This window comes from Poecile atricapillus, chromosome 12 (assembly GCF_030490865.1).
Source record: "Poecile atricapillus isolate bPoeAtr1 chromosome 12, bPoeAtr1.hap1, whole genome shotgun sequence".
NCBI classification, from domain to species: domain Eukaryota; kingdom Metazoa; phylum Chordata; class Aves; order Passeriformes; family Paridae; genus Poecile; species Poecile atricapillus.
Window position 1 is genome coordinate 19,586,017 of NC_081260.1, and position 26,599 is coordinate 19,612,615.

General features: G+C 52.7%; 2 protein-coding genes across 5 annotated transcripts in view; one reads left to right on the top strand and one right to left on the bottom strand.

Moving 5' to 3' along the window:
• Positions 1-7,148, top strand: part of MCF2 (MCF.2 cell line derived transforming sequence) — a 63,155-nt gene extending 56,007 nt beyond the window's left edge. For 2 of the 4 annotated variants that reach the window (XM_058847796.1, XM_058847795.1), the window contains exons 29-30: positions 152-252; positions 5,280-7,148. In XM_058847796.1, the coding sequence (XP_058703779.1) occupies positions 152-252; positions 5,280-5,320 (142 nt within the window). In that variant the 3' untranslated portion in view covers positions 5,321-7,148. Of the gene's footprint in view, positions 1-151; positions 253-503; positions 3,448-3,491; positions 3,635-5,279 lie in introns of those variants that run through there. The other 2 variants (XR_009278533.1, XM_058847794.1) reach the window with 2 other exon arrangements.
• Positions 7,149-8,155: 1,007 nt separating this feature from the next.
• Positions 8,156-22,703, bottom strand: F9 (coagulation factor IX). The gene is made up of 8 exons (XM_058848187.1): positions 22,383-22,703; positions 19,791-19,954; positions 19,441-19,465; positions 14,442-14,555; positions 11,829-11,957; positions 9,668-9,909; positions 9,032-9,155; positions 8,156-8,868 (listed from the first exon to the last, which is right to left on the bottom strand). The coding sequence occupies exons 1-8, from the start codon at positions 22,447-22,449 to the stop codon at positions 8,321-8,323; spliced, it is 1,413 nt and encodes a 470-aa protein (XP_058704170.1). The 5' UTR covers positions 22,450-22,703; the 3' UTR covers positions 8,156-8,320.
• Positions 22,704-26,599: the final 3,896 nt, after the last annotated feature.

Consider the following 26,599-nt stretch of genomic DNA (forward strand, 5'->3'; position numbering starts at 1 on the left):
AGAATACTTTAAATGCATGGCCAGGTCCTGTTAAAATGCTTCCCTGGTTTGAACAAACTGTTGCTTGCACCCCCAGCTGTGTAGAATGTGCCCTCACCAAACTGCTTCTGGCTTGGTTGGCTTCTGTTCCTAATGCTGTTGTCATTCCAAGGTTGGTGAAAAACCTAAACAGAAGAAAAGAAGGCTGGATTCCTGTGCACAGTCTGCAGATTGTAGTCGGTGACTGCAGATTTCGGAATGCCAAAGTTGCAGGTATTTGATAGCACGCCTAGCAGAAATATTTCATATCTCAAATCAGGTCTTTTCAGCCATTGGCATTACACTTGATGTACTAAATCTGGCTGCATCTGCCTCTGCTGGAAAAATAGAAAAGCAAGCAGCTATTCCAAAAAGCCTGCAAAACTAGTAAATTAAGCTTTTTGCTTGTTTCTTTTTTTAACACTCTAAGACGTTTCTGAGACTTTAGGCACTAGTAAATTAAAACCAAGCATTTAAAAACATAGATTTCATTGCAAGAGCACTGGGTAGAAGACCGGGGAGAAGAGATGGAGTCTGACCAGGGATCCCCGTGACTGTTTTGCCTCCTCACTGCTGTAGCTCAAACCCCGTGTGAACAGGAGGTACCTGAGCAAAATCCCCTCCTGCTGCAAAAGACATCGTGGCCTGACCCCAGCACTAAAGGCAATACTTCCTCCTTGCTGCCTCTCTCCTGCCCTCACTGCTGCCTGCTGGTTAATCCATCCTTAGATAAAGTTTATAACAAACAGCTTTCCAGGTTTCAGCCAAAGGCTTAGAGGCTCCAAACCCACATTTCTCATTTTCTAGCTGTACCTGTACATAGAAATAGATAGGGAAGCATAAGAGACGACACAAGAAAATGCCTTAAGAGCAGCCTGTTGCCCTTGCCACAGCATCACCACAACCATTGTTGCCTCATCACCATGCTGTCCTCTGCAGATGGAGACCAGGGTTGGAGATGGAGCAGCTCAGGAAGCCCACATAGACTTAGCCCATTAAAAAAATAAAAAAATACTAGTTATGACTGTATGAAGCAAATTTTGCAAGGAGATTTCTCTTTAAATACTTCTTTTCTGTCAGAATCTATTATTTTGATGAATGTGAAGGAAGCCATCTGAAAGGCTTAAAATTCCAGTCAGCTCACAATGGGTTTTTGTATATTTTCAGTGAAATCCTTCCCATACAGGAAGGTTTTTTTATCCCCTTTGTTGCAGGGCAGTTGAATTTCACAGGTTGAAGGTTTGCTGACTTTCTGTAAGGGGTAGTTTGCTAACCAGTGTTCAGAGTTTACTGGCACCCTGTTTCCAGTGCAGTAATGGCAACCTTGATCTCCTCTCTGTGTTTAGCTACCCCACCTCACCAGCTCCTGTGCTGAAGGGTTTTCCAGCTGGGAATGCATCTCAGAAAAAGGGTGCTGGGAAACTTTGAGCTCTGGTTTGCACTGTCAGTGCTCAGATCCACAAAAACCTGGAGACTGTCAGCTCTAGACTGGTTTATAAAGCTGCTGGGTAGAGGCTGAGGGGAATTGCACGGGGTGGAACCACAGAGAATGCCTCCTGTGAGTGCCACAGCAGTGCCCAGGCACTCCAGAGCCGTGTCCCAGGGCTGAGCACACTCAGCCTGTGTCCCCTGTGAAGGTAACTGGTCTCTCTTGCTGTTTCTGCTCATGCCTGCAGGCCAGAGGCATGATTCCAGTCTTACACACCCCAGGAAATACTGGGGGCTGATGTAGGATGTTCTCTTGCTGTTTCCTAGAGCTATTCCCAGAGCTTTTCAGCAATGTGTCCTTACAGCCAGGAGCAGCTGGCACTCTGTAAACTGATTTTCACACAGTTCTTGTGCAGTGAGCACTGCCTTTGCCCTGGGGCTGGTCACTTCCCTGCAGGTGACACCGAGTCCTTGGCAGTGTCTGGACTGGGTTCTTTCCTGCTGCTTCAGAAGATGGAGCTCTTGCTCCAGAATAGCAGAGGGAGAATCAAGCCAAGCTCGTGGAGTGAAGCAGGGACAGGAGGGGGTGTCAGAACCCTCAGGGATCATCAGCTGGGTGTGCTGAAACGCTGCTGTGCATGTTGGCAGTGTAAAACCCACTGAGCTGTGGGATCCCCAGGGGCTTGGGGAGTGTTGGAGTCACTTCAGGGCTGGGGGAGAGGCAGTTCTGGCATTTCATGGGAGCAGTGCCTCTCTTATTGCTCAGCTCCAGGTTCCCCTAAATAAAACTCCATGGCCAGCCACAGAATATCATAGCAGAATTCATACAAATCTGGGGTTTGGGATTTTTTTCAGAGCAAAGCCTTTAGCTGAATAGAGTAAATGGTTCTCTTACCTTCACATTTCTCCTTAGATTTATACTGTGGCCCACCACAGGATGGCTGCTACCTGCATGCCTACAAGCTGTTCCTCTCCCCTCCTGCTAATTAGTCCATAAATATAATAAATAATTAGTATTATATGTGTTGAGCCAATACAAATCGTATTGAAGTTACAGGGAACGTTTTGCTGTCCATTTTAAGTTAGCAGAGGGGTATTTGGTAAATGCTTCACTCCCCAGCCATTCCAGCTTTGCAAATCCACTCTCCTCTTGTAAATCCTGGCCTGGATGGAAGCCATGAGGTTCTCTGGGAGAAAGGTGGCTGGCTTGGAGATGGTTTTGAAAATGGGTTTTCCTTCTGATGTGCCTCTAGCTGTAAGGTCTGAGATGAGTCCTTGCTGCTTTCTTCCAAACACATTCATTCTGTCTGCTGTGCAAACCCACGGTGGGATTTTTTAATGTGCACGGCGAAGGAACAGTTTTGTATTGCAGGTGGTAACATGCAGAGCTCAAAATGAAAAATATTTGGGAGAGCTGTGCTCAGAAAGAGCAATACTCAGAATGCAGCTACTGCTGAGGCTCTGTGTTGTGCCTTGCAAGTGGTCAGGCATTGCCTGGTTAACTGACTTGGCTTTTCCACGAGTTAACACGGAGATGCAGGATTATCTCTTCATTTCAGGGAAGGTTGGGGCTCCAGCATTGCAATCCCAGCTCCTCCTCTGCACTGGAGCAGGAGACAAAAGAGTTCTGCAGGTCCCTGGGTGGCCAGTGTGGCAGGGATCAGGCTTGGCAGCTCTGTGGCAGTGCAGGGAAGGGCATCTCAGCTCTCAGCTGCCCTGCAGCACCCATGGCAGGGATTGGAACCAGGTTATTTTTGGAGTCTCTTCCTGCCCCGGGTGGGCACAGGCTCCTGTTCTACATGCCAGACTCTCTGCTCGTTTCTTTAACATCCCAAATTCTCTCTTCCAAGCCTTAGGGGGATTCCCTGTGCCTGCTCTCCATGCCTGATAAAGCTGAGCAAAGGTTTCCCCCCAGTCACACTGCCTGAAGGTCTGAGCTTGTGTGTCCTGTGTCCCCTCTGGGCAGGGCACTGGGGACTGTCCTGTGTCCCCTCTGGGACTGTCCTGTGTCCCCTCTGGGACTGTCCTGTGTCCCCTCTGACCAGGGCACTGGGGACTGTCCTGTGTCCCCTCTGGGACTGTCCTGTGTCCCCTCTGGGGAGGACACTGGGGACTGTCCTGTGTCCCCTCTGGGACTGTCCTGTGTCCCCTCTGGGACTGTCCTGTGTCCCCTCTGGGGAGGACATTGGGGACTGTCCTGTGTCCCCTCTGGGACTGTCCCCTCCTGTGGCTCCCAGCTCCTGATCAGGGTGTTTTGGGTGCTTTCTCAGGCTGCTGTGAGCTGGCTGAACCGTGCAGGGTGTTTTGGGTGGTTTTTGCAGGCTGCTGTGAGCTGGCTGAACCGTGCAGGGTGTTTTGGGTGGTTTCTCAGGCTGCTGTGAGCTGGCTGAACCGTGCAGGGTGTTTTGGGTGGTTTTTGCTGCTGTGAGCTGGCTGAACCGTGCAGGGTGTTTTCGGTGCTTTCTCAGGCTGCTGTGAGCTGGCTGAACCGTGCAGGGTGTTTTGGGTGGTTTTTGCAGGCTGCTGTGAGCTGGCTGAACTGTGCAGGGTGTTTTGGGTGCTTTCTCAGGCTGCTGTGAGCTGGCTGAACCGTGCAGGGTGTTTTGGGTGGTTTTTGCTGCTGTGAGCTGGCTGAACCGTGCAGGGTGTTTTGGGTGGTTTTTGCAGGCTGCTGTGAGCTGGCTGAACCGTGCAGGGTGTTTTGGGTGGTTTCTCAGGCTGCTGTGAGCTGGCTGAACCGTGCAGGGTGTTTTGGGTGGTTTTTGCTGCTGTGAGCTGGCTGAACCGTGCAGGGTGTTTTCGGTGCTTTCTCAGGCTGCTGTGAGCTGGCTGAACCGTGCAGGGTGTTTTGGGTGGTTTTTCAGCTGCTGTGAGCTGGCTGAACCGTGCAGGGTGTTTTGGGTGGTTTTTCAGCTGCTGTGAGCTGGCTGAACAGTGCAGGGTGTTTTGGGTGGTTTCTCAGGATGCTGTGAGCTGGCTGAACCGTGCAGGGTGTTTTGGGTGGTTTCTCAGGTTGCTGTGAGCTGGCTGAACCGTGCAGGGTGTTTTGGGTGGTTTTTGCAGGCTGCTGTGAGCTGGCTGAACTGTGCAGGGTGTTTTGGGTGCTTTCTCAGGCTGCTGTGAGCTGGCTGAACCGTGCAGGGTGTTTTGGGTGGTTTTTGCTGCTGTGAGCTGGCTGAAGCGTGCAGGGTGTTTTGGGTGGTTTCTCAGGCTGCTGTGAGCTGGCTGAACCGTGCAGGGTGTTTTGGGTGGTTTTTCAGCTGCTGTGAGCTGGTTGAACTGTGCAGGGTGTTTTGGGTGCTTTCTCAGGATGCTGTGAGCTGGCTGAAGCGTGCAGGCTTTGTCAGGGTGTGGATGAAGTGCCCCTGGCAGTTTGCAGCTGCAGCACAGCTCTGTCCCTCTGGCACATCAGTGACTGCAGCCACAGCTTTGGTGTCTGTCCAGGGTCCCTTCGTGGCAATGCTGATTTCTCTTTGGCCTTTGAAACATAAAGCAGGGTCTCCTCTCCGAGCTGCTGTGCCAGCCAGCTTCACAGAACAGCTCTTTAGGATCACCAGAAACATTTCCAGCCTGACAAAATAAGGAGCCCAGAGAAGATATCGGCTGGCCTTGCTGTGATAACGAGGTGATAGATGATGGAAATGAGTCAAACCCTGTGGTCCTGCCTTAGTCAAGGCTCTCACTGAAGCCAGTGGGAGTTCAGCTTTTAGGGAGAAATGCAGGAGTGCATTTATTTCTTTTTCTGTTATACAAATGTTACGTGATTACAGGGAACAATGTATTTCTCGGAATAAGATGCTTTAATATTAACACCATTCTCCATTACTTTATAGATGCTGCCCTGTGTAACACGAGAAAGTTTAGTTCCCCTTGACTCAAGGGTGAACTAGTAGCATCCTATTTTCCATGCTCTTTGGAAGCTTTCAACTAAGTGTTACAGAGAAATAGCACAGTAGTTGGAGTTGTCCTGTACAATCCATCACATTCACAGACCTCCACAGCTCCATCTGCACTGAGTGGGACCGGGGTCCTAAGCAGCTTCTCATGCTCATAAAGGAAGCCATTCTCTGCTCTTTGTTTTTTTTCGCCTGTGGAAATGATGGGATTTTATTCATTTTTCCTGCTGTTTTTCCATGACATACATCATGTTTCATCAGAGAAGTACGCTACAGTTTCCTGACACTTTGTTTAGATGCTTGAAATTTCCTCTACAGGTTGAAGTAGGTTTCACCTACTTATTAGCTGACAACTGTTGAAGTTGCAAATAAGAGTTGTGTTTTGATAAACCAAAAAGAAAAAAAAAAAGCCAAACAAAGAAGCTGTATGTCCTGCTGAATTGATTTTATGGGTGGATTTTTCTTAAATATCTGCTTCAGCTATGTGAATGTAATGTTCTGTAAGAGCATCATGTGGCTGACTCACACGTGAGGATGCAATAACACTAAAGATCCTCTTTTTGCACTTAGGGCCTGACTCCAGCCCACTGCTCTCAGCCTCCTTGATTTCAGTGAGGTCTGGGTCAGGTCAAACAGACAACTCAGGGTTGTCACCAATCACTTCGGGTCCCAAAGCATCCCAGGGCTGAAACCTGTATCTAGCAAGTGTTGAAGTTTACATTAATGTATGTACTTTTGGAACACGTGCCATAAATCCAAGCTAAATCTCCATGTTTGCACTAAGGATGTTCTTGTGATAAGACTTTTTCAGCATCTTTAACAATAATGTATCTATAGAATTTTTGAGAAAGGAAAAAGAATGTTGAAGACTCCTAATTTAAATTCGTGTTTTTTGTCTAGTTTTGCTTTTGTAGAACATAGGTAGGTACAGGTGGTTTGAAGTTTTGAGCAGATGTGTGCAAGGAGCACCTGAGTGTGTGGAGAGCAGGGTCAATAATGTGCATGCAGTAGTGAATTTGCTCTGCCCCAGCCAAATGAAATGTTTATACCATGGACTGAAGGGGGACCTTTGTGATCTGGTTTTTATTTGTGAACCGGCCCTTGGACACAGTCCCAGGTTAAGTTAAAACATGCTGGGTGTGTTTTGTGACTGTTTTTGGGGGGAGGGATGGAGCTGCTGTGCTTTCCTGGGGTTCCCCAGCCACGGTGGCTGCTCCTCCCCTCGGGGTCTCCCCTTTGGGGCTCCCCTGTGCCCCCCAAGCCGGGCCCAGCTCAGTCTGCACCGGCAGCACAGTCCTGGTGCTCACAGGGCAGAGGTTTCAGCCCCTGGAGGGTCTTCTCATCTCCTTTCCAATCAACCACATTGCACTAATTAGGTGGGAAAGGAGGAGTGTCTTAAGTTACTGCTGGGGCTGTTTATGGTGGTAACAATTCCTGTGGTAACAATACACATTTTGAGGTGCAACTGTAAATATTTGTCTGAAACATAGCACACATTGCATATTCAATGATTTTAATCTTTTTTGTCTTCCATAGTTTTAAATCTAAGCTCTTATTAATTTATGAGGTTGATAAGTTCTGCAAATCTGAATGTACAGTCTGAGGTTTTTAACATTTGAAACTTTGCACATGGTATGTTCCCCTGAGTATGCTGTTGAACTAGGCTCTTCATGTATATGTAAAAATTACAGTAGAGAATTTTCTCTGACTGCAAGTTTAAATGAACTATATTGTATATGTACCTGTAAAAAATGTGTTAAATCTATATTTAAAGATTAAAAACTTGTTAAATAAATCCATCTGAGAATGTGCAATTCTGTTCAAAGAGCTGTCTGCTATAATTCTAGAGAAAAAAAGTGCTCACAGTGTTGGTTTTATTTCATTTCCTTGGAACAACTTAAAACCTTGCATGCATTTTGATTTTAAGGTAAGCAGTGGCAGATGACCCAGTTGGTTTCTTGCTGGATGCAGTGGCAATGAAAGTGGGAGAGGCACCTCAGCACTCCTGCTGAAGTCTGAAGGAGCAGCTGCTGCCACCCTGCCCTGGCTCAGGGTGTCCCCAGTGCCAGCGTCCCCTGCATCCATCCCAGCGGGGTCAGGGTGTCCCCTCTGCATCCATCCCAGCAGGGTCAGGGTGTCCCCATCCCCAGCCTCTCCTGCATCCATCCCAGCAGGGTCAGGGTGTCCCCAATGCCTCCCCTGCATCCATCCCAGCAGGGTCAGACCATCCCCAGGCTCCCCTGCATCCATCCCAGCAGGGTCAGACCATCCCCAGGCTCCCCTGCATCCATCCCAGCGGGGTCAGGGTGTCCCCATCCCCAGCCTCCCCTGCATCCATCCCAGCAGGGTCAGGGTGTCCCCAGTGCCTCCCCTGCATCCATCCCAGCAGGGTCAGACCATCCCCAGGCTCCCCTGCATCCATCCCAGCGGGGTCAGGGTGTCCCCATCCCCAGCCTCCCCTGCATCCATCCCAGCAGGGTCAGGCCATCCCCAGGCTCCCTTTCCTTCCAGCACTGGGCAGGGCTGTCAGGAGCTGCCTCTGGGCTGCTGCCCACGCTGTGCCTCAGCCTGAGCGATGTGAAAAGCTCTGTTTGAGAGCCCTGTGTGTGGCACTGGTGTGTTCACCTCCCTCCTGGGCTCCTGCTGGCCTTCCCTTGCCCACACTGCTGTGTGCCAGCTCTGGGCTCTGGTGTGAGCTGTTCCCCTGCTGCTCCACCGAGCTCTGCATTCGGGATTTGGGGATTTACAGCAGCAGAGCAGTGCCAGCGCATCCAGAAACGCAGCCATGGATCATTCAAAGGGCTTTTTATTTCCTTATTACCACATTTTCGTCGCATTCTCCCAACTTTTGCCTTCCAAGAGCAGAAGTTATTTCATTTAGAAATGTTTATTGAAATGCGATGCTATCTGAGAACCCCAGCGATGGCTGTGGGCTCTCCAGCTCCCCAGTCCCTCCTCCAGCCCGGTGCTGCCGGGGCTCAGGGGAGCCTGGTGTTCTGCTTTATCCACTTGACGTACTTGGAGACCCTGGTGTAGATGCCGTACTTGCCCGGCAGGGCACACTGCTCTCCCCAGCTGGTGATGCCCGTGAGGAACCAGGTGCCCTCGATCTCGGTGGTGTGCGGGCCGCCGCTGTCCCCCTCGCAGGTGTCCTTGCCCCCGGAGGGGAAGCCGGCACAGAACATGTTCTGCAGGATGCTGGTGGAGGTGCTCTTCAGGCAGGTGGGCCGGTCAACGAAGGGCACCTTGAGGACCTGCAGGGTGGTGGCGGTGCGGCCGCGGAAGAACAGCTTGCCCCAGCCGCTGACCGTGCCCTTGCCCTGCCGGAGCAGCGCATTGCTGAACTCTCGGCTGCCCAGGCACACCGGGGTCACGTAGCTGTTGAAGATGAAGGGCCGCTCCAGCTCCAGGAGGGCGATGTCGTTGTGGTACTCGTTGATGGAGGCGTTGTAGGTGGGGTGGGGGAGCAGCCTCACCACCCTGCGCCGCTGCTCCGTGTGCTCCTCGCTCCTGAGATCGTGTTCACCTGCGGGGAGCGGTGACTGGGGCATCCCCCGGCACCAGGGCCGTGCCCTACCTGTGCCAGGTCCTGCAGCCCCTCCTGCCCCTCGTGCCCATCAGGGCGGTCACAGTGTCCTGTGCCATCCCTTGTCCACCCTGTGTCCCTCCCCTCCTGCCCAGGTGCTCACCTGCCACAGCAGTGATGTTGTGGGTGTAGCCCGGCTTCAGGCAGTGTGCTGCTGTCACCACCCACTTCTCGTTGATGATGGACGCGCCGCAGAAGCCCAAGCCCTTGCTGTTAACCAGCAGAACCTGTGGGAGCAGGGGGAAATCACACTCTGGGGTTTGTGTAAGCCTGGACCAGTGGAGGATAGCCCTGGTCATGGCAGGGGGTTGGAACTAGGTGATCTTTAAGGTCCCTTCCAACCCAAACTGCTGGATGATTCTGTGATCTGCTGAAACTGATGGAGCTAAAAAATAAGTTGCATTGCTCCTTGCAAAACTCCCTTCCCTCAGCCTTCAGGTTACTTTTGGTACATTCATGGACTACTGGGCAATCTGCTGCTGCAGCTCAACCCTTTGTGCCCCAGCAGGCAAAGCTGCTGGGACTCTGATTTCTGCCTGCCTTTGCCAGAGGAGAGCCCCACGCAGGCAAGTTTTGTTGCTGTGGCATAAAGCTGCGGATGGAAAGAAGCTGTGCTCCTGTTAGGCTGGAGACTATTGCCTGCCTAACCTCAGAGACAGGCTCTGGGTATTTAAAAGATGAGCCTGTAGTCAGAAAGCGACTGCTGGGGTTGCAGAAGGTTTGCAGACAGAGCTGGTACCTGCCAGGGCACCTCTCCCTTCATGCTGTCCGAGCCTCCGACCACGCGTGTGCCCGTCCTGAGCACGGGGGTGATCCTGGTGGTGGCTGCAGCGCTGCTGCTGACCGTGCTGTTGTCCAGCTCCTCCTCAGGGCCATCGTCAGCCTCATCAGCGGTGATGTTCCAGTGCTCAAAGGTGTTCATGGAGCGGGTGAGCTTCCTCTTGGCTTCGGGAGCCGTGATCCTCCCGCAGGGATATGGCACTGGGAGAGGAACAGTGGCAGCTGGGCCTGGCTGTGTGGCCAGAGGGGCTGAAGAGGAGGAGGAGATGCTGCCTCACCTCAGCACAGTTTGGGGCTGACCATGGGGACCCTGCCTTGGAGCCGCAGCACCAGGGATGTGTCAATGTAGCAAAAGCACAGATTGTTTCTGGGCTTTGGAAATGACACCTGAAGCGCTTTAACAGTGACAAAGGCTTGTGCTGAGCGTTTGTGCCTGCCCTGGGCAGGATGTGTGCTGCATACCTGGGAATCCTCTGCTGGGCAGCCGGGGCTTGGCCAGCAGTGACTGCAGAACAACAAACAGCAGCTGGGAGAGGGCAGGAAACAGCAGCTGCCAATTGTACAGATAATCCTGCTTGGCACCAAGGTGAGGAAAACATTAATAAACTCTTCCTAGAGTTGTGTATTTTCTCTGTTAATGGAGATCTCATCTCTAGGCTCGTTTCAGACGAGCTCTTCCCATTCCTCTCCCACGCAGTGTGTGCCGAATTCCTGCTGGTAGTGGCAGTCAAAATAGTAAATAGCACCAGGCATTGTCTTTCATCTGAAAAGCTTTCAGAAGCACTGAGCAAACAAACATTAATGTAAAATCAGATGTGAGTGTGGCCTACTGAGACTTCATCCTTTAAACAGTTCACTTTAGGAACAGGACTCAAATGAGTGTTGAGTGATGGGAAGTGGTACCTGCTAGCTTAGCCTATGAAATGAAGGGTTCAGAGCCAACAAAAGAGCTTCTGCAGGAAGGGCAATCACCCAAGCTGAAAGATGATCTTGCTAGCTGTAAACCTTTCTGGTCCAGTGAAAGTGATACAGCATGTTGGGCAACACAGACCGAGCTCCTGATGAGATCCTTTGTTAACAGGATTCCCAGCCCAAGGTACATCCTGAGCTGACTGCTGCCAGGCAGCACATTCAGGAGCTCAGTGCTCCCTGCTGCAGCTGACACAGCTCCCCTGTGCAGGCACCTGCATGCAAGCTTGGGTGTGCAAACACGCTGCAGTCAGGTGCTAGAAATGCGACAGCATCGATGGTAAACTGACTTTGGATGCCAAAATATTGATCTGCTCAATCTCTTCTCTGCCAGATGTGCTGCTGAGGTGTTCATGCCCAATCCATCTGCTGTGGTTGGGTCTGCACGTGTCAGTGCAGTGTAGTTATGGGTATTGTAATGGTCTGGGAGCAGGGCAGAGCTGGGGAGCACGAGGAGAACCAGATGTTCCTCAGCCCTCTGGGAAGCTGCATTTTCCTTCCACCCCACCCAGTACAGCAGCTAAGCCAGAGTGCAGCTCTCACTGAGGGACTCTGCAGATACACACTGCTGGCAGGACAGCACCAGCACAAGGCTCCACGGGTACCCACCCAACCCAGATTATCGACACTGGCTCAGGACCAGCCATGAACAGACCATCAGGAGCAGTGACAGGAAGCCAAGTCCTCTTTTGTTCTGAAAAGTTCAGAGCATCCTCAGTGTAGAATCAGTGACTAACCACTAGCTCCTACTGGAAGAACACAGGAGTGAGCCCTGGCTGGGTGCTGGTGTAGCTGAACATCACCTTCGTGCCTTCAGAAAATTTCTGATCCAGATTTAGAACTGTAAGATGGCTGGAGCCTGGCTGAGCAGCATCTGAAATAGCACTTGCCTTTGAACAAATTCCTGCACAGCTACCCACCCTCTCCACTCACCCAGGCTAAAAAAAGGGATGCTCACATTGAACCCCTCCTGCCAGAGCCCAAATCTGCCCTTGGGAAACTGCAGGGTCCGGCTCCACCTTTGCCAAGCAGGAAAACAACCAACAAGGTTTCCAGCAGGATATTGCCTCTATGAAATTCATGTAACTAAATCCAGGACAAGGCCTTGAAAACTTGAACCCAAATCTCTTAAAAACAATTTAAAAGTTAACCTGTAGGCTCGCAGGACTTTCCATCTTCAGCCAGTTTGTAGCCAGCAGCACAGGAGCACACAACCTTCCGTGGGGGCTGGTGGCTGCAGAAGTGTTTGCAGCCTCCATTTTTAATAGCACAAGTAAAGTCTGAAAAAAATGGAAAAGGAACTGTGAGAGCTCTTTTGAAACACAGCTGGTCAGAGATTTGTTGAGAGCTGGGGTTTGGGCTCAGCAAGCCCCCGTGGCTGATCCAGACTATGGAAAATAGATGATTGATTGCTAGGAGATGGGGAAGAAGGACACTCCCATCCCTGCTCATTTGAGTGGGCAGGTTGAGGAGTTTTAGAGCCCCACAGAGCCCTGGCAGAGCCTCCTGCCTCCAACAGCTGCGTGCTGGCTGAAATTTGGCAGCCTGACCCTAAAGAACTCCTGCAAATATTGGGTAAGAAGCCATGTGATTTCCCACTCTTGTGCTTTTGGCAGTGGGGAGAGCAGCGAGTGTCAGCAGCAAAGCTGTGCCCAGCAGGGCTCTGTGCTGGGATCATGGCTGGGCTCAGACTGGGCTCAGACTGGGCTCAAACTGGGCTCAGACTGGGCTCCAGCCTTGGTGTGGCAGTGAGGTGTCCCAGCCTGGCCTGGAGGAGCCATCTCCAGGGATGTGTGATGGAACAAACCCCAGCCTGAGGCACAGAGAGGTTCCTGTCCCTCCCCAGCCCTCACTCCTCTGTGCTGGGAACACCTCGGAGGTGGGAAACCACCAGTCTGCAGAGGCCCTTGCAATTCTCAGTGAGTTTCCAAATAACTTCACAGCAGATTAACTCCACTCCTACTTCCTCAAGGACACCTCCCTTCCTGTAGCCATTTTAATGCCATCATTTACTATTTTTACAGAGCTCTTCTTCACGCCTCACTTCCAGCTCTATTTTTGCTCCTGACTTCCCCAAGAAATCTGCAATGAGACTATTTAAATTTGATGCAACTTTGAAATGCTCTTTTTAACGTACACTCCTCTCTTGCCAGAGCAGAAACACAACTAGAAAGAGAATCTTTTATTAGTGCAGCGAGTCTAGCACATTATGCGAGTTGCACAGCCCCTGATTATATTATAAGAGCTGAATATCCCTCTTGCTTAAATTATCAGCTGTTTGGTTTTCATAAACTCCTCAACCCATCAGGAAAATATTTGCCTTTTATTTGCCTCCAGAATCAAGGTTGCTGCTGATAATTATAATTATGAATTAAGCAGAGTGCCATTGAGAGGAAGTCAGGATAATCCTGCCCTGCCCAGCACCTGCTGCTCAGCCTGGCGTGAGAAAGGGAAAGGGAACAATGGGGGTTCCATGGGGAAACTCTGCTTTCAGCAGGGTGTCCCTGGCTGAGCAGGCCCAGAAGGGCTGGGGCATAAAGGGAGGGCTCTGTGTCAACATTTGCCATCAGCCAGAGCTGAGCCAAAGACCTGGAGTGTGCAGGGAGCCCTCCCTAGGAGCAGAGATGGGATGGCAGGAGCAGAGGTGGGATGGCAGGAGGAGAGGTGGGATGGCAGGAGGAGAGGTGAGATGGCAGGAACAGAGATGGGATGGCAGGAGCAGAGATGGGATGGCAGGAGCAGAGATGGGATGGCAGGAGCAGAGATGGGGATGGCAGGAACAGAGATGGGGATGGCAGGAGCAGAGATGGGGATGGCAGGAGCAGAGATGGGGATGGCAGGAGCAGAGGTGGGGATGGCAAAAGGAGAGATGGGATGGCAGGAGCAGAGGTGGGATGGCAGGAGGAGAGGTGGGATGGCAGGAGGAGAGGTGGGGATGGCAGGAGCAGAGGTGGGGATGGCAAAAGGAGAGATGGGATGGCAGGAGCAGAGGTGGGAGGGCAGGAGGAGAGGTGAGATGGCAGGAGGAGAGGTGAGATGGCAGGAGGAGAGGTGGGATGGCAGGAACAGAGGTGGGAGGGCAGGAGCAGAGGTGGGAGGGCAGGAGCAGAGGTGGGAGGGCAGGAGGAGAGGTGGGAGGGCAGGAGCAGAGGTGGGGATGGCAGGAGGAGAGGTGAGATGGCAGGAGCAGAGGTGGGGATGGCAGGAGCAGAGATGGGATGGCAGGAGCAGAGGTGGGGATGGCAGGAGCAGAGATGGGATGGCAGGAGGAGAGATGGGGATGGCAGGAACAGAGATGCGAGGGCAGGAGCAGAGGTGGGATGGCAGGAGGAGAGGTGGGATGGCAGGAGGAGAGGTGGGGATGGCAGGAACAGAGGTGGGATGGCAGGAGGAGAGGTGAGATGGCAGGAGCAGAGGTGAGATGGCAGGAGCAGAGGTGAGATGGCAGGAGCAGAGGTGGGGATGGCAGGAACAGAGATGGGGATGGCAGGAGCAGAGATGGGGATGGCAGGAGGAGAGGTGAGATGGCAGGAGGAGAGATGGGGATGGCAGGAGCAGAGGTGAGATGGCAGGAACAGAGGTGGGATGGCAGGAACAGAGGTACCCACTGCTGCATCCCCAGGCTGTTCCCCTGGCAGCCCCAGTGCAGCAGGCTGCATTTCCCCGTTCCTTACAGCACAGCCCCGAGTGTCTCGAGCCTCTGGGCAGGAGAGGAGCTCTCCCAGGTGCCCTGGGGCTCTGCCAGAGCAGCAGCTGGCACGTACCAATCTCACAGTTCTTGCCTTCGTAGCCAGCGGGGCACCAGCACACGTAGGAGTTGATCTGATCCTCGCAGGAGGCTCCGTTCTTGCAGGGGTTGGGGTTGCACTGGTCCCCATCTCGGAGAGAGGAGAGGAGAGTTAATGAGCACAGGTTCCTGCACGGCTGCTGTGCACATCTGGAGCCTCACTGTGCACAGCTGGAGCCTCGCTGTGCACATCTGGAGCCTCACTGCACATCTGGAGCCTCACTGCACATCTGGAGCCTCGCTGTGCACATCTGGAGCCTCGCTGTGCACAGCTGGAGCCTCGCTGTGCACATCTGGAGCCTCGCTGTGCACAGCTGGAGCCTCACTGTGCACATCTGGAGCCTCACTGTGCACATCTGGAGCCTCGCTGTGCACAGCTGGAGCCTCACTGAGCACAGCTGGAGTCTCACTGTGCACCCTGGAGCCTCACTGTGCACATCTGGAGCCTCGCTGTGCACATCTGGAGCCTCACTGAGCACATCTGGAGCCTCACTGTGCACAGCTGGAGCCTCACTGTGCACATCTGGAGCCTCACTGCACATCTGGAGCCTCGCTGTGCACAGCTGGAGTCTCACTGCACAGCTGGAGCCTCACTGTGCACATCTGGAACCTCACTGTGCACCCTGGAGCCTTGCTGTGCACAGCTGGAGCCTCACTGCACATATGGAGCCTCACTGTGCACATCTGGAGGCTCACTGTGCACATCTGGAGCCTCACTGAGCACAGCTGGAGCCTCACTGAGCACAGCTGGAGCCTCACTGTGCACAGCTGGAGCCTCACTGCACATCTGGAGCCTCGCTGTGCACATCTGGAGCCTCGCTGTGCACATCTGGAGCCTCACTGAGCACAGCTGGAGCCTCACTGAGCACAGCTGGAGCCTCACTGAGCACAGCTGGAGCCTCACTGTGCACATCTGGAGCCTCACTGTGCACATCTGGAGTCTCACTGTGCACATCTGGAGCCTCACTGCACATCTGGAGCCTCGCTGTGCACATCTGGAGCCTCACTGTGCACATCTGGAGCCTCACTGCACATCTGGAGCCTCGCTGTGCACATCTGGAGCCTCACTGTGCACAGCTGGAGCCTCACTGTGCACATCTGGAGTCTCACTGTGCACATCTGGAGCCTCACTGCACATCTGGAGCCTCACTGTGCACATCTGGAGTCTCACTGCACATCTGGAGCCTCGCTGTGCACATCTGGAGCCTCACTGTGCACCCTGGAGTCTCACTGTGCACATCTGGAGCCTCGCTGTGCACATCTGGAGCCTCACTGAGCACATCTGGAGTCTCACTGAGCACATCTGGAGCCTCGCTGTGCACATCTGGAGCCTCACTGTGCACAGCTGGAGCCTCACTGTGCACATCTGGAGTCTCACTGTGCACATCTGGAGCCTCACTGAGCACAGCTGGAGCCTCGCTGTGCACATCTGGAGCCTCACTGTGCACAGCTGGAGCCTCACTGCACATCTGGAGCCTTGCTGTGCACATCTGGAGCCTCACTGAGCACATCTGGAGTCTCACTGAGCACAGCTGGAGCCTCGCTGTGCAGAGGGCAGGGCCAGCACAGCTCCTTGGTGCTGGGGAAGGTCAGGTCGCCCAGGCAGGTGTGTCACAGCCCTGGCAGCACAGGAACAGCAGCAGCAGCAGCAGCAGCAGCAGCAGCAGCAGCAGCAGCAGCAGCAGCAGTGCCTCACCCCAGTCCCAGAGTGTCCCCTGAGGGTTAACTCTGCTCCTTTCAGCAGAACCCCTCTGCAGTCACCTCACTCAACATCTCAGCTTGGCCAGATTAGACAAGTTTTGAAGGTTTGCTACCTCCAGAGTGCCCTGAGTCTCCTGAGCTGGGTTGTTCTAACACCAGCAGTGCTCTGTGACAGTCTGGGTCTGTCACTGGGGTGTGGAGACCTGTCTGTGTGTTGGGCTTCAGAACCTTCCCGTTGTTCCTTCTCTCTCAGTCCTGTACCTGTATTTATTACCTGCTCTGGCTCTTTGCTCCTGTGCCAGGGCTTTTATTCCCACAGCTGCCTCCAGCTGAGAACCCAAGGCTTTAATGAAGACACTCACTATTGCAAAACTGGTGATCTAAAACTTTGGAAAAGTGAATCAGTGGTGCTGGATGATGGGGGAAGCCCTTTGAGATGCTTGTGCCAGGGCACAGGGAAAGGGCAAGGCTGTGTTTGTGTCCTGAGAAGGGGCAGGACAGTGAGGCACTCAGTGGGGCTCCAGGGATGGGCTGCAGTGCAAAATGCAAACAGGAACAGAGTGGTTTGGGCTTGTCTGGGTCCCTGGGTGGGGGTTTGCAGGCAGGGGGAGGATGGCAGCTGGGCTCGGGTGCTGTGCAAGGGGAGCTCCAGTGGGCTGCACACTGGGAACAGCAGCTCACACTGAACAGCAGCTCACACTGAACAGCAGCTCACACTGGGAACAGCAGCTCACACTGGGAACAGCAGCTCACACTGAACAGCAGCTCACTCTGAACAGCAGCTCACACTGAACAGCAGCTCACACTGAACAGCAGCTCACACTGGGAACAGCAGCTCACACTGAACAGCAGCTCACACTCTGAACAGCAGCTCACTCTGAACAGCAGCTCACACTCTGAACAGCAGCTCACACTGAACAGCAGCTCACACTGAACAGCAGCTCACACTCTGAACAGCAGCTCACACTGAACAGCAGCTCACACTGAACAGCAGCTCACACTGGGAACAGCAGCTCACACTCTGAACAGCAGCTCACACTGAACAGCAGCTCACACTGAACAGCAGCTCACACTGAACAGCAGCTCACACTGGGAACAGCAGCTCACTCTGAACAGCAGCTCACACTGGGAACAGCAGCTCACACTGAACAGCAGCTCACACTGAACAGCAGCTCAGACTGGGAACAGCAGCTCACACTGGGAACAGCAGCTCACACTGGGAACAGCAGCTCACACTGAACAGCAGCTCACACTGAACAGCAGCTCACACTCTGAACAGCAGCTCACACTGAACAGCAGCTCACACTGAACAGCAGCTCACACTGGGAACAGCAGCTCACACTCTGAACAGCAGCTCACACTCTGAACAGCAGCTCACACTGGGAACAGCAGCTCACACTGGGAACAGCAGCTCACTCTGAACAGCAGCTCACACTGAACAGCAGCTCACACTGAACAGCAGCTCACACTGGGAACAGCAGCTCACACTGAACAGCAGCTCACACTGGGAACAGCAGCTCACACTGGGAACAGCAGCTCAGACTGAACAGCAGCTCACACTCTGAACAGCAGCTCACACTGAACAGCAGCTCACACTGGGAACAGCAGCTCACTCTGAACAGCAGCTCACACTCTGAACAGCAGCTCACACTGAACAGCAGCTCACACTGGGAACAGCAGCTCACACTGGGAACAGCAGCTCAGACTGAACAGCAGCTCACACTGAACAGCAGCTCACACTGAACAGCAGCTCACACTGGGAACAGCAGCTCACACTGAACAGCAGCTCACACTGAACAGCAGCTCACACTGAACAGCAGCTCACACTCTGAACAGCAGCTCACACTGAACAGCAGCTCACACTGGGAACAGCAGCTCCCACTGAACAGCAGCTCAGACTGGGAACAGCAGCTCACACTGAACAGCAGCTCACACTGAACAGCAGCTCACACTCTGAACAGCAGCTCACACTGAACAGCAGCTCACACTGAACAGCAGCTCACACTGAACAGCAGCTCACACTGAACAGCAGCTCACACTGAACAGCAGCTCACACTGAGAACAGCAGCTCACACTCTGAACAGCAGCTCACACTGAGAACAGCAGCTCACACTGAACAGCAGCTCACACTGGGAACAGCAGCTCACACTGAACAGCAGCTCACACTGGGAACAGCAGCTCACACTGAACAGCAGCTCACACTGAACAGCAGCTCACACTGGGAACAGCAGCTCACACTGAACAGCAGCTCACACTGAACAGCAGCTCACACTGAACAGCAGCTCACACTGAACAGCAGCTCACACTCTGAACAGCAGCTCACACTCTGAACAGCAATCCCAGCACCTCAGGGCACAGGGATGGATGGCATTCCACACTTTTCATCAGCTAATTTGTTCCAGTGGCAGGGAAACAAATGCAGTGCTGAGTTCCATCACTTGTGTTTTCACAGGACTGTCCTACAATGCAAATGTAATGTTTTTATTTTATAGTCTGGACTGAGTAATCTGAATTATTTAAGGCTTTTTACTGAGATGTTCTGGGCATTTTGCCAATCTACAAAACAGTTCATTTATTGAAATGTCCTTAAAATTAGTTTCAGATGGTGTAGTGGGCACTGAAATCTTTTTGTTAAGGGACCAAGGAGTCGTTGGGGATGGAGGCTGAAAAGGAAGAAGCAGATGTGGAAAGAAAACTGAAGTAAGGGTCTGGGAGCAATGGTGTGAATTGCAAACAGCTGTTTGCTATGATCACATTGTCTCCACTTTAATATGGCATTTCTAGGGATTGATGCTGTGCCCTCACAAGGCTGTGCCTTATCTGGAGACCTCTGCTTGAGAACAGAGCATTTGCAGTTTGCTGAAGGGGTGTTAATTATTGCTGTGGTGTTTTGCTCTGTGACAGCTGAAGCTGAAGCCCAGAGTGTGCCCTGGGCTCAATCAGATCCAGTACTCAGCCTGAACTGCTTTTGTTCCATGAGGTTTTTTGAAATTTGTTCAGAAAAACCTTGCTTGAGCAACTAAAATGCTAAGACTTTTTTGGTTTTTTTTTTTTTTTTTGGGTTTTGGGTTATTTTTTCCTTTTTTTTGTCTTGCCATGTCTATACCAACGGGACAGACCCAGGCTGGCAGCTGCAGGAGGTGGAGTGCAAGGCCCTGACTGGCTCTGTCACTACAGTTTCTGGATGCTGAAATACATTTGATACAGATACATCAGGTCTGTAGGCACTGGGACAGGAATATGAAGCATTAGAACACGAAGAAAGCAGCTCTTACCAACGTATGTTTTCCAAAACTGCATCTGCAAAGGGAAAAAAGAAAAAGTTTCCTTTGTTTTCTAATTTCTGGGTGTTGTGTGACTGAAGTGGTGCCTGGATGGCTCCGAAGCTGAAGGAAAGGCTTGCAGGGAAAGCAGCACCTCCATAATGCCAGTGGTGGCTGGGGAAGCTTTCAGAGCGGTTCCCCAGCCCAGCTGGTGGAGCACAGGTGAAATCAGCCGTGCCAGAGCTGCCCCCAGCCCTGGAGGTTCTGTGCTCACTGTTCCCCTCCTGCCCCAGCTGCAGGGCTCAGAGGAGGGGGCTGAAGGGAGCAAGGTGCTGCCATTTCCCAGCAGCATCAGAACTCACCGTTTTCTCTTCGTTCTCAAACACTTCTCGTGCCTCTTCATAGCTGCATTTCTCCTCGATGCATTCCCTCTCCAGGTTCCCAGGAATGACCTCTTCCAGCCTGTTGGAGTTGGCTCTCCTTTGCCTCTGCAGGACCGAGCTGGCCTCTTTGTTCTCAATGAACACTGAAATGGGGACAGGACAGGGGCTGAGCTGGGCTGGGCTGGGCTGGGAGTTTCTGTTCTCCCAGGAATCAGCCCTTTCCAGCTGTGCACCCCCTTTACCCCACAGCCAGACACATTTCAGGGCTCTTATTGTGCACCTGAGTTTCCTTTATTGCCCGACTTGAGCACAATCCAAACATCAAATCTGCAGATCCAAACATCAGAACAGCCAACGAGCAGAAATGACTGATGGCAAGAGATTGGGAGTGCTGAAGTTTGGTGCTTAAAACACCCTAAAGCAGGTGGTGTAAGAATCTCCCACCACAGATGCACAGACTGGAATAAGCTGTTTGAGAGGGGAAAACAACAGCTTTTGTGTGCTGCTGCTTGGTGAGCCTTGTCTGGCCACAGGAATGGTCCTGCTCTGTCTGCCTGTGCTGGCTGGGAATGGCCTCTGCCAGCAGCTGTGCCCTGGAAGCAAGGGGGCATTTCTTCCTCTCCCTCCTCCTCATCCTCAGGCCCTGGCTCCCAGGGTCTCCTGCAGGCTGGAGGGGAACATGAGCCCTCCTCACCCCTGGGCCACCTCCTGGCTGTGGGGAGCTTGTATCACCTCCAGCAGTGGCCACACGCCCAGGCAGGGCCACCAGCCCGAGCTGCTGGCACTGCAGGGACCCCAATCCAGGGGGGATGGCCACAGTGGCCACCAGCCTGAGCTGCTGGCACTGCAGGGACCCCAGCCCGGGGGGGATGGCCACAGTGGCCACCAACCTGAGCTGCTGGCACTGCAGGGACCCCAGTGCAGGGGGGATGGCCACGGTGGCCACCAGCCTGAGCTGCTGGCACTGCAGGGACCCCAGCCTGGATGGGATGGCCACAGTGGCCACCAGCCCGAGCTGCTGGCACTGCAGGGACCCCAGCCTGGATGGGATGGCCACAGTGGCCACCAGCCTGAGCTGCTGGCACTGCAGGGACCCCAGTGCAGGGGGGATGGCCACAGTGGCCACCAGCCTGAGCTGCTGGCACTGCAGGGACCCCAATCTAGGGGGGATGGCCACAGTGGCCACCAGCCTGAGCTGCTGGCACTGCAGGGACCCCAGTCCAGTGGGGATGGCCACAGTGGCCACCAGCCTGAGCTGCTGGCACTGCAGGGACCCCAGCCCAGGGGGGATGGCCACAGTGGCCACCAGCCTGAGCTGCTGGCACTGCAGGGACCCCAGTCCAGGGGGGATGGCCACAGTGGCCACCAGCCTGAGCTGCTGGCACTGCAGGGACCCCAGCCTGGATGGGATGGCCACAGTGGCCACCAGCCTGAGCTGCTGGCACTGCAGGGACCCCAGTCCAGGGGGGATGGCCACAGTGGCCACCAGCCTTGCCGTGGTGGCTGCCTGGTGAGGGCAGCCCTCAGCCATGGTGCTGTCCTGGTGTTGTCCTGGCAGGGCCAGGTCCCAGCAGCAGGGACAGCAGCAGGGAGCAGCCTGTGGCAGGTTTGCTCCTGAGCCACCTCTGCTGAGGGCTCCTCTTCACCTCCCTAAAGCACATCCTTCCAGCAGGGGATGTCCCTGCTCTGCCTGCCCAGCCTCTCCTCTCTGTGCACCCTCCCCAGCACGCTCAGCACGTCCCTTTGGTCACCAATGGCCGGGCCAGCAGCTCTTGGAGCCCTGCTCACACCTGTCCTGCCCACTCTGTTTTACAGCAGGAACACCTGGATGGATGGTGGCAAAAACACGAGGTTCTGTTCACGTTCCATTGCTGAGCAAACATTTTGGAAAGAGCCTTTTTTTTAAGCTGTTTCCAGCAATGTTTTAATGAAAGAAGAAAGGGCAGCCTTGCAGCAAACAGGAACTCACACTGGACGTGAAGCAGCCTCTGCTGGAACTGCTGCTGCTACAGATAAATCAAGGAACAGCCTGCATTACTGTGTGTGATTGCCCACATCCATCAACTGCTCTGTCTTGTCTCCAGCTCTGGCTGCATCCTACAGCCTTTGTTAAAATCACACTGGCTTTGGCTTTAAACAATCCTCGCAGGGCAAATCCAATGAGTGTTTTATGGAGGTGAGCACTTGCTTGTTCTCCAGGACAAAGTGGTGGCACACAGAGAAGTGTGACTGTCCTCCACCAGCAGCGCTCTCCCCTTTCCCCCTTCTGTGTGTGCCTTCTAAAATGGCTGAATCGAGCTCTGAAAGCTTGAAGATGCAAAAACCCATTCTTAAAATTAATCCCTGTGACACATGCTGTATAAAATCAGCATAAAAGCTATTATTTCATTCCCCCAGCAAAGAGCCAGAGCTTTAAAGAGGAGCTGTAAAATGCAGCAATGCCTGTGAGCTGTTGTCTCTTCCAAGGCTGCACAAGCTGTGGCAGCACCGAGTGACAAACTGTCCCTTTGCCGCTGTCTGCAAACCCTGCAGCCAAAGGTGAAGGGTTTGCTCGGTGTTAAATGAACTCACCTGGATTTTCACCCCCAAGACAAGCTCCCAGAAGACACATGGAGAGTATGAGGGGGATATTTGCCATCTTCTCCCCCTGCCCTCCCCTCTGGCTGGCAGCTTGGCGGGGCGGCGCAGCTCGGTCAGTGGTTCCAAAGTGCAAGCGCTGTTTACTGACTGAGTAACCCTTCGACTGAAGGTCTCCAGATGTTGCAGTGCCCAGCAAAGGCAGCTGGATGTTCTGGCACGGGCAGTGCCCGTGTTCCACGGGCTGTTCTGTGCTCCTGGGGTGCTCCCAGCTGGCAGAGCCGTGTGTGGGGCTGGGGCTGTGCCCTGCTGGCTGTGCCACTGTCCCCTGCTCTGCCCATTGCTCTGAGCCACAGCAGCCCTGGTGACTGCTAAAGCCTGTGCTCGAGCTCCTGAACCACTGTGCATCAGTCCAGAATATCAGCAACATCCCTCTGTGAGGAAAGGAACAGACATTTCTGCTTCTTGGTGTTTGGAGTTCCCTGTGTGTGCAGCACAGACATTTCTGGTTTTTGGTGTTTGGAGATCCCTGTGTGAGCAGCACAGACATTTCTGCTTCTTGGTGTTTGGAGTTCTCTCTGTGAGGAAAGGAACAGACATTTCTGGTTCTTGGTGTTTGGAGATCCCTGTGTGAGGAAAGGGCACAGACATTTCTGCTTCTTGGTGTTTGGAGATCCCTGTGTGTGCAGCACAGACATTTCTGGTTTTTGGTGTCTGGAGTTCCCTCTGTGAGGAAAGGACACAGACATTTCTGGTTCTTGGTGTTTGGAGTTCCCTCTGTGAGGAAAGGGCACAGACATTTCTGGTTTTTGGTGTTTGGAGATCCCTGTGTGTGCAGCACAGACATTTCTGCTTCTTGGTGTTTGGAGTTATCTCTGTGAGGAAAGGAACAGACATTTCTGCTTCTTGGTGTTTGGAGATCCCTGTGTGAGGAAAGGAACAGACATTTCTGGTTTTTGGTGTTTAGAGTTATCTCTCTGAGGAAAGGGCACAGACATTTCTGGTTCTTGGTGTTGGGAGATCCCTGTGTGAGGAAAGGAACAGACATTTCTGGTGTTTCTGGTGTTTGGAGTTCCCTGTGTGTGCAGCACAGACATTTCTGGTTTTTGGTGTTTGGAGATCCCTGTGTGAGGAAAGGGCACAGACATTTCTGGTTTTTGGTGTCTGGAGTTCCCTGTGTGAGGAAAGGGCACAGACATTTCTGCTTCTTGGTGTTTGGAGTTCCCTGTGTGTGCAGCACAGACATTTCTGGTTTTTGGTGTTTGGAGATCCCTGTGTGTGCAGCACAGACATTTCTGGTTTTTGGTGTTTGGAGATCCCTCTGTGAGGAAAGGGAACAGACATTTCTGGTTTTTGGTGTTTGGAGTTCCCTGTGTGTGCAGCACAGACCCAGCAGCCACAGGTGATGGGGACACGCTCAATAAGAGCCACAGCCTCGTGAGATCTGTCTTGTCTAGGTGGAAAAAATCCTTCATCTTCCTTTTCTTGAGCAAACAAAAGGTCCTGAAACCTATAATTCATCTTGTTTCTTCTTGCTCAGTTTGAAATGTTCTTTATTCATCACTGACAGGAGCTTTTGTTAGCAAATTTCTGTGGTTGATAAATGAGTTGGGATGAGGTAATGTGCTGTTGATGTAAATTGAATGCAAAGTGAAGAAGGTAATGATCGCCTCTCATTTTCTGTGCATAAGGAAGTGCAAATGTGAGAAAATAAATTGAGCTAAAATGCTGAAACAATACATCTCCTATCAATAAAGAGGAGTGTGGATAATGGCCTGCCATAACAAAGGATAATTAGAATCTCATTACTGTAAATACTTTACTTTAGAACATAGGTCAGTCAAATTGTTTTAGGTTTATGGTGCATATTTCACGTGTAAGAGTTTTTGCAACATTATTGCCAATTAATCTTCACAGACAATTCCAACATCATTAGAATAAACATGGATATTAATACAAATAATTTCTATTGTTTACTATTATTGCTGCCAACTTCTGGGGCAGTAATTTGAAAGAAAAGTGCTTCTTTTTATTTATTTTGTAAACAAATCCTCGGAATTGTGATCCCAGCATGGGCCCTTTGGAGATGAAGGCTTTGTTGTTTAGCTGGGTGACATTGATCACATCTGGAAGTTTTTGCACTTGGTGTCCAATGTTCTCGAAAGAAGAGTGTTTCAAATAGCACCCAAGTGATTTTCCTTCCTATTAAAGCAGCTTGCTGTGGCCATGAGCTGTTAGGAGATGTCTCCTGTGGTTTGATGTGGTTTGGGATTTTTGATTGCAGCAGCCCCGTTCCTGTGGGAGCAGAAGCATCCCCCAGATGGGATGGATTAAAGGCAGAGGGAGCTGGCAGGGCTGCAGGGCAGGGTCACCCCTCCAGAGGAGAGCTCTGCTGCCAGGGGAAATGAGGCTTGTGAGAAGTCAGAACCACAAAACTATTTCCATTTTAATCTGATGGATTTTTTAAAAAGAATATGCTCTGGCTTCACTGATCAATAATGTTAAACAGCCTGATGGCTCGAGGATCTTGTTAAAGGATTGTTCATAATCTCCCTTGTCTCCAAATGCACTCTTTTAAGCGAAAAATCCTCACTCAAAACCTGAAGCAATTTGCCCTTGCCCTCTAGACAGCTGTGGTCAATAATCTGTCCTTAACCAAGAGCAAACAAGCTATTTCTAAAACAAAAACCAGAACAGGGGAAGTAATGCTTGATCTTTATATTTTTTTCTCTTCCCTGTGTGATTGCTTAGGAGTGGCTGGGTTTTCCTGCAGCTCTGGCTGTGGCAATGATGCAAAGGGAAAGGCAGCAGAGCCACGGAGCCCTGCAGTGCTGCTGTAATCATTAAAATCCTGGAGAAAGTACCAGCCCTGCTCAAGTCCCCCAGCCCCAGAGGCAGCCGGTGTGTGTGGCCAGCAGAGACAGCAGGTGAGGGGTCCTGGGCAGTGCAGGGGGGCTTTGGGAGCCTCATCCCCTGGTGCTGGCTCCCAGCACACCCAAACCCCCTGGTGCTGGGCTGGGGGCTCCCAGCACACCCCAAACCCCCTGGTGCTGGGCTGGGGGCTCCCAGCACACCCAAAACCCCCTGGTGCTGGGCTGGGGGCTCCCAGCACACCCAAAACCCCCTGGTGCTGGGCTGGGGGATCCCAGCACACCCCAAACCCCCTGGTGCTGGGCTGGGGGCTCACTGCACACCCCAAACCCCCTGGTGCTGGGCTGGGGGCTCCCAGCACACCCAAAACCCCCTGGTGCTGGGCTGGGGGCTCCCAGCACACCCCAAACCCCCTGGTGCTGGGGGCTCCCAGCACACCCCAAACCCCCTGGTGCTGGGCTGGGGGCTCCCAGCACACCCAAAACCCCCTGGTGCTGGCTCCCAGCACACCCCAAACCCCTTGGTGCTGGTTCCCAGCACACCCCAAACCCCCTGGTGCTGGGCTGGGGGCTCCCAGCACACCCCAAACCCCTTGGTGCTGGGCTGGGGGCTCACTGCACACCCCAAACCCCCTGGTGCTGGCTCCCAACACACCCAAAACCCCCTGGTGCTGGGCTGGGGACTCACTGCACACCCCAAACCCCCTGGTGCTGGGCTGGGGACTCACTGCACACCCCAAACCCCCCTGGTGCTGGCTCCCAGCACTCCCAGATGCTGCTGCTGCTGCTGCTCTCGGTTCTGGGCTGTGCAGGGGGCTCAGGCCAGAGGAGATGTCTGGGCTCAGTGATGGGAAATCGAGGATCAGCTTCTCAGTGCTGCCTCTGCCGTCTCTCAGAGCCTCTCCTCTCCTCTCCTCATCCATCCCAGGGCTTTCAGCTTTCAGTTGGGCACTTTCCCTCTGCTTTTATGCTTCAGTGATTGTGCCAAGAAAAGGCTCCCTTGCAGAATTCCCTCTAGATCCATCCATTGCAGTTAGCACTTAGCTCCATCCCTCCCATTTTATTCTGGTTTTAATTAGACTCCTGAACAGGAGCACAGAGCAAACTGCTTTCATCTGGGAGGTCCTGTGGCTGTGAAATATTTACAGGAAGTAAATAACTGTCAGAAAGTAAATAAGTGCCTGACTCTACATGAGTGTAAAAGTGCTTTGAAATAGTCTCATTCAAATACAAGCTCCTCATCTTGAGTGGCAGTAAGAAAACAGCAACACAGGCAAAAAATCCCCAATGTAGAAGATAAACACAATTACTAATTCATGGAGCAGCACGTTTCCCAGCAGC